We start from the raw sequence: 7326 nt of genomic DNA, 5'->3' as shown, positions 1-7326 counted from the left end.
TTAAGGATCTTTTATTGTTTTTTATTGTTTAAATTTGTCTTTGGCTTCACGGGCTGGTTAAAAACCACGTCATTAAAAAAAAAATCACAATACAAACTATAAATTAACTTCACGCTGTGAAAATAACGTAAATCCACGTAAATCAAATCATTTTTGTCCCAAAGGGCTTACTTCCTGTTGCCAGTAGATGGCGCTATGGCGTGGAGTGAAGTTTTGACTGTAGATGTATTTGGGGCGGAACTCTGATCAAACTTATAAAGTTTGGTGCGGATATGAGAATGTACACTGAAGTTATCACAACTTCCTGTTTCATGATGAATCATCGATTTTCTTCGCCACACCACGGACACACACGTCGACGAAAACTCACAGATAGCACAACTTTTTATCTTCAATGCCTTTAGATAGTGCAACAAAAATTTGAAGTCGATGGGATTAATTCTGTAGAAGGAGTTAGTTAAAGTACAGAACCTGGGAAGCACAAAAAATGAACATTACATCCAAAATTTCTGACTTCCTGTTGGGTTTAGGGCTTCGCTCCCAGAGGCTTGTTTTTTCTTTTTTGTAGGTCTGGACCTGATAAATCAGCCTCAAAAATGTCGCTCAAACTGGGGAATTGTGGCTTTTTAGGGGGCGCTAGCGAGCCATTTTGCAAAAAACATCTTTTAATGTATAATTTAAATGTTATTTTTCATGCTCAGTCCCTAAAAACAAAACCCAGAGACGAAGTGCAGACAGCAACAGCTGTGATTCCAGTGTAGGGACATGTTAACGAACTGAGCAAAGTTATAGTTTTTATAAAGTATTGGTATAGTATCTGGTGTGAAAGACTTTTTGTAAATGCTCTTAAGTTGCTGCAGCTGCTCTTTAGCACTTTCCAGAGGACAATTTAATGAAATGGAGACGAAAAACAAGTTGACATTTTGAAAAATGAAGCTTTTTTTGCAGCTGTGAAGAATTTCTGGCAAAACTTATGTACCTTTTATTTCTGTAAACATTGATTAAAGTTTTTGTTTAGCTTTGGAAGGATATTTTGTTTGGTCTCCCAGAAGATAACACAGAGAGAAACACTTGATTAATCTTCTAACCATGAAGGCTAAATTTCCTAAATATAAATTTGTTTTAACACCATTTTTATAGGTTTATTGATGTTAGCATTTAGCTTAAAGCCTCAGAGCTGCTAGCACGTCTGTAGGCGTTTAACGCTTATGTAAAATGCTCACGTCTCTCAAGAAAGTTTCTTAATTGACTTTTACACCATTTGGAAACTAATTGAAACCAAAGGCTGCCTGAAAGAGGGAAACATAACATACATTTAAAAATGTTTCTATATCTGTTTGTTGATTTCTGTATAAAATACAGTGACGCTCCACAGCTGAAGACATTTATTTTTGTTTTATTACAAACGCCAAACAGTACAAATATTAAACGTTTGGGAGGATGCAGAGAACTGGCCTCGTGTCAGGGATCTAGATTTATATTCATTTCTATGTTTAACTTTAACAGTCTGGAAAATGACGATGTAATGATTTCAGTTCACGTACGTCAGGTGGTCTCAGTCTTTGAAGGGACAGCCTGTCTGTCTGTCTCTTCTATGGAGCGCCATGGGACCCTACTAAAAATATGTACCGTAGTCAAAGGCAAGAGACGACAAATATTTAGATCCCGTTTGAAAAGTCCCGTATGTGACGTAACTTTTTCTTTCAACTGAAGCTAACGGTACTGAAGCTAACGGTACTGAAGCTAACGGTACTGAAGCTAACGTGTGAGGATGATGTGATAAAAGGGCCGAGAGTCGCTGGATTGAACACATCAAGTGAGATATATTTCTGTGTGGAACATAGCCAAGTTACCGAGCTAGTAGAAAGCAAGCTATGAACGTTAGCTTAGCATCACTGCGCTAACATGTTGGTGACGTATATTGTGCGAGATGAGAGATGTAGGTCACTGAACGGTTTTCTCACACAACGACATGTAACTTTACTGTTTTACGACAAACTGCGACTTTCTTGACGGACAAAATGATCTTTTAAACAGACAAACATCACGTGTTCGGACAGGATTAAAAGATAAGTCGTCTCTCGCCGTTGACTACCGTATATATTTTTTCCAAAATAAGGGCCCATGGGCCGGAAGGGGAAGCGAGTGACTCTCTATACTGTCTGTCTCTTCTTCCATTGTTGTCTCTGTCTGTGTCTCTTCTGTCTCTCTTCTTCTATCGTCTGTCCGTCTCTCTCCTTCTATCGTCTGTCCGTCTCTCTTCTTCTATCGTCTGTCCGTCTCTCTTCTTCTATCGTCTGTCTCTTCTATCGCCGTCTCTGTCCGTCTCTCTTCTTCTATCGCCGTCTCTGTCCGTCTCTCTTCTTCTATCGCCGTCTCTGTCCGTCTCTCTCCTTCTATCGCCCTCTCTGTCCGTCTCTCTCCTTCTATCGCCCTCTCTGTCCGTCTCTCTCCTTCTATCGCCCTCTCTGTCCGTCTCTCTCCTTCTATCGCCCTCTCTGTCCGTCTCTCTCCTTCTATCGCCCTCTCTGTCCGTCTCTCTTCTTCTATCGCCGTCTCTGTCCGTCTCTCTCCTTCTATCGCCGTCTCTGTCCGTCTCTCTCCTTCTATCGCCGTCTCTGTCCGTCTCTCTCCTTCTATCGCCGTCTCTGTCCGTCTCTCTCCTTCTATCGCCCTCTCTGTCCGTCTCTCTCCTTCTATCGCCCTCTCTGTCCGTCTCTCTCCTTCTATCGCCGTCTCTGTCCGTCTCTCTTCTTCTATCGCCGTCTCTGTCTGTCTCTCTCCACCTGTCCTCCTCTCTGTCGCCCTCCCTCTCCCGAGTCGTCCTCCTGTCTTCACCTCTCTCCCTGTCTGTCTCTCTCCTCCTGTCCTCCTCCCCCCGCGGTCTCTCGTTCTCCCTCGCTCTCTGTCCGTTCTGTTGTCCTCCCGGTGGCGCCCTCCTCTGGTTGTACTTGTCGTAGGCGGCATCTTCCTTCTCCTCTTTGACTCTGACGGTGGGAGGAGGAAGAGGAGGTGAGGAAGAGGAGGAGTGCGGCGCCCGGTCCCCCTTCTCCTTGTCTGCCTTCTTCTTCTTCTCTTTCTTCTTTTTCTTCTTCTCTTTTTTGTCTGACAAAGAGAAAGCAGCGAGAGAAGAAGTGAAAAAAACATTCTTGTTTCTGGCACAGAGACGAACAGGAAGTGACCTCACCTTTTTTGGGCTTCTTCACGGGGATGGTGTACTGCTCGTCTTCCTCAGCGGAGGAGGACGACTCGTGGACTTTGGGAGCACAGCCCTCGTCCCTCAGGCGTTTGGTCACGTCGTCGATGTCCTCTGTGTCTTTGGGAGGCCGGTAGTCTTTGACGTGATCCACGCGAATGGTCCGACCTTTAATCTGAAACGCCACACAGACAGACGTCACGCTGCAGTTTGAACCAAAAACAGTAAAAACTACAGGGGCTTGTGTGTTTGGTTATTTAGCCACTTAAATGTGTCGATATAACCGCCAGAAACGTCTGTAAAAGCGCAGTGCGGTGTTTCGCACAGAATCCCTGTGGCGCCGCGGGGAGGAGGAGGGTGCAGTCGATAGCAGCTATGTACAGCGTGTCAACCTCGACAACCCAGCTGTATTCTAAAGTGAACGTCTCCGACATTGACGGCGTGTTGACTAACTTCTCAGAGTAAAGTCCAGCGATTTAGTTCTTCTGTAAACGCACGGCTCCATGACAGCGTGTTGAGTGAGAGTCTATGCGCCGCGTGCAGCTCCGCAATGAATTATGATTTTACTCAGATTAAATAGTATGTTGTGTGTGGCGTTGATATTGTGGCAATGAGAAACCGCAGAGTGGTGCAGCTGAAAAATATCTTCTCATGCCACGAACTGAGGACGACCAGCGCAAACTCAGACTGAAATATATTAAATCATTCTACTCATTTTCAAATTATTATTTTGATTGTTTGGTATTTTAGTAATTTTTCCTTTATTTGTATTTTCTTTTTAAATTTCATATCTGATACTGAGTTTTTTTGTTTATTAATTAATTATTTTAAATTTTTTGTCTACTAGTACACACACACACTTCATTTATTTATTTTAATTTTTAATATATTTAAAAAAATTTTACACACACACACACACACACACACCCCTGTTTCATTTATTTATTTTAATTTTTAATACATTTAAATTTTTTACACACACACACACACACACACACCTGTTTCATTTATTTATTTTAATTTTTAATATTAAAATTTTTTACACACACACACACACCTGTTTCATTTATTTATTTTAATTTTTAATATTTAAATTTTTTACACACACACACGTTTCATTTATTTATTTTAATTTTTAATATTTAAATTTTTTACACACACACACACGTTTCATTTATTTATTTTAATTTTTAATACATTTAAATTTTTTACACACACACCTGTTTCATTTATTTATTTTAATTTTTAATATATTTAAATTTTTTACACACACACACACACACCTGTTTCATTTATTTATTTTAATTTAATACATTTAAATTTTTTACACACACACACACACACACACACCTGTTTCATTTATTTATTTTAATTTTTAATACATTTAAAATTTTTTACACACACACACGTTTCATTTATTTATTTTAATTTTTAATACATTTAAATTTTTTACACACACACACACACGTTTCATTTATTTATTTAAATTTTTAATATTTAAATTTTTTACACACACACACACACACACCTGTTTCATTTATTTATTTTAATTTTTAATATTTAAATTTTTTACACACACACACACACACACACACCTGTTTCATTTATTTATTTTAATTTTTAATATATTTAAATTTTTACACACACACACACACACACACCTGTTTCATTTATTTATTTTAATTTAATACATTTAAATTTTTTACACACACACACACACACACACACCTGTTTCATTTATTTATTTAAAAAAAAAATTTTTTCACACACACACACACACACACACACACACACACACACCCCTACTGTTTTATTGATTTACTTTGATTTTTAATATTTTTACTTAATTTTTATATTTATTTATTTTAACATAATTTTTATATTTTATATATTATTTTTATTAACACACACAAACACAACTTTTAATGTTTTGTTTACTTATTTACTGAAATGTATGAAATGAATTATTCTTAAGTAATTTATTTGTAGCTTTGGCAATATTGTTGTTACACATTCATGCCAATAAAGCTGATTTGAATTGAACTGACTGTTTTTATGTCATCTTAGTTCTCAAAGTGAGTTAGTTAAAATCGCCTTAATATCGGCGCATGAAAAACCAACCGCCGATCATCCCTTCAATCGTCGATGAGCGATCCAATCGGAACAAGCCCGCTACACGTGTTGACTTCTCCTCACCCTTTCACCCCCAGGCTAGCAGGAACGACAACAACCTACAACCAACTAACCCTGGGCAGAAACGTGGATAAACTTCAAATCGTTACTTTAATAAGTGGTTGCGGGGGACCACCAGCAGCGAAATCTGAGTGCAGGCGGCGGGTGAATAAACAGCTGAGAGTCAAACAGCAGCAGGTGCTCTAATGAACTTTAATCTCTTACGAACGTTTCCGTCTGGTTTGTTTCTACGTTTTTGTTTGTGAAGATGAACAGACGGGACGCAGCGTGTGAAAGTCTGCGTCACCTTGATGCCGTTGAAGTTGTCCACAGACAGGATGGTGCTCCTCTGGTCCTCGTAGCAGATGAAGCAGAAACCTTTGGACTTCCCCGTCTTCTTGTCGCGCACCAGGTTGATGTTTACGATCTCTCCATACCTGACAGGTTTTTTTTGGGGGGAGAAAGGGAAAGTGAATTCTTGTGTTCTCTGACCACGGCTGCAAGGAAAGCCAGCAACATCACAGCTGTGTGTTGAAATGAAGAGAAAGGACGCAGGAACACGTACTGAGAGAAGACGCAGATGATGTCACCTTCAGTCAGCTCGTATGGAAATCCTCCTGCAGGAAAGAAAACACCAGCGGATCAGACACAAGTCCATTCTCTCCCTATAAACCTTCTTTCCTTCCTAAAAAACTTCTTCCGGGATAAGAGAGATGTTGATCTCCAGTGAAATATTTTTCTTTCTCAAAGGGTCAAAGGAGGCCCGGACTTACCGACAAATATCCAGGCGCTGTCTTTGTACTCAGAGTGCCAGGAAACAGACTCCTTCACCCCGAGGTTGGCCTCACGCTCGTTCAGCTCGTTGATCAACTTCACCTTCGTTAGCGGACTGAAGAACAGACAGAGAAAAAGACACAATATGGAACATATTCTCTTGTATTTCTCATTAATGTGTGTCCCTATCTGCCACTTAAATTTGTGTTGAAGTGAAAAGGTGCCATTTGAAATATTCAAATTGACTGGGAGATTGTAGATTTTGGGAGGACCAGGTTCATCCTGGCCCTCAAGACTTAAGTCTAAACCTTCATGAGATGCGTCACAACACAATACTTGCACACTTGTGTGTTATGTGCTTTCTTTCAGAGCCCAAAATGCACTCTAAAACACACAGCATCACAAGTTATGCGAAGCTTTTGGCGATCCTCTGTATGGAGAAACATTCACGCCAGACTCCATTCAAACTACGTCCAATTTTGTGTTCCCCACATAACATAAAAAGTAACGTTACACTAGTGAGAGATAAGTGGAGACATTTCGTGCAAGCTTGGGATCCAATCTTTATCTCGCCAAATAAACCGACATCGAGTAACTGAAAGAAAAACAATCCTCTGTCATCAAAACTGATCGTTGTGCGCAGTAACAGGAACAAAACACAGCAAAACTTTGATTTTTCTGAAATGAGACATGATTGGTTTGTGCCGAATTCTAAAACTGCTTCAAAATGTTTATTTTAATGTCGTTATTTTGTGATAAAGCGTGTTTACAAGCTGATTAAAAGAGAATCGGTAAATTATTAAAGGAGGTTTCGGGCAACTAGAATGTAACTGCGCAGGGATGAAGCTAACTGTAGTCACCAACAAGCTTAGCTAGCAGGTTAGCGTACATCGGGGGAAAGATGCCACGACAGTCTAAATAAACGCCGAACAGTAGACACAACCCCGAATATCTATTTCATCATAAAAAGGTTTACTTACTTCATGGTTTACTCGTAGACTGTGTAAAAGAAGGTGAACTACATTAAACCAACGGTGGAAATCGTCTAGCTTGCTGGCAGGAACCACTTCCGTTTGAATTCCCGCCTCTGCTGCCGCCTGCTGTTTGGATGACATGACTACAAGCTACGTTTAAGTGAATTAATAAGTAAACGATTATTGTTCTGAATTTATATAAACTGTATA

The 7326-nt window shown here is 39.7% G+C and overlaps 1 protein-coding gene across 1 annotated transcript; it reads right to left on the bottom strand.

The window, feature by feature from the left end:
- Window positions 1-1370: 1370 nt before the first annotated feature.
- Window positions 1371-7252, bottom strand: rbmx2 (RNA binding motif protein X-linked 2). The gene is made up of 6 exons (XM_038708866.1): window positions 7123-7252; window positions 6142-6257; window positions 5934-5985; window positions 5676-5805; window positions 3188-3371; window positions 1371-3105 (listed from the first exon to the last, which is right to left on the bottom strand). Exons 1-6 carry the CDS (start codon window positions 7125-7127, stop codon window positions 2291-2293), a joined length of 1302 nt encoding a protein of 433 aa, XP_038564794.1. The 5' UTR covers window positions 7128-7252; the 3' UTR covers window positions 1371-2290.
- Window positions 7253-7326: the final 74 nt, after the last annotated feature.

This window comes from Micropterus salmoides, unplaced genomic scaffold (genome assembly GCF_014851395.1).
Source record: "Micropterus salmoides isolate LMB-PRFRI ecotype aquatic unplaced genomic scaffold, ASM1485139v1 Ms_hic_scaffold_9, whole genome shotgun sequence".
In the NCBI taxonomy this organism is placed as follows: Eukaryota; Metazoa; Chordata; class Actinopteri; order Centrarchiformes; family Centrarchidae; genus Micropterus; species Micropterus salmoides.
Note: the sequence above shows the minus strand (reverse complement) of the source record. Positions and strands in the feature narration are given on the sequence as shown.

Coding starts and splice junctions, on each gene's coding strand:
- rbmx2 (XM_038708866.1), bottom strand. Junction 5,986..6,141: donor CAGCGCCTGGATATTTGTCG/GTAAGTCCGGGC, acceptor TCTTTCCTGCAG/GAGGATTTCCATACGAGCTG. Junction 3,372..5,675: donor ACAACTTCAACGGCATCAAG/GTGACGCAGACT, acceptor GTGGCGTTTCAG/ATTAAAGGTCGGACCATTCG.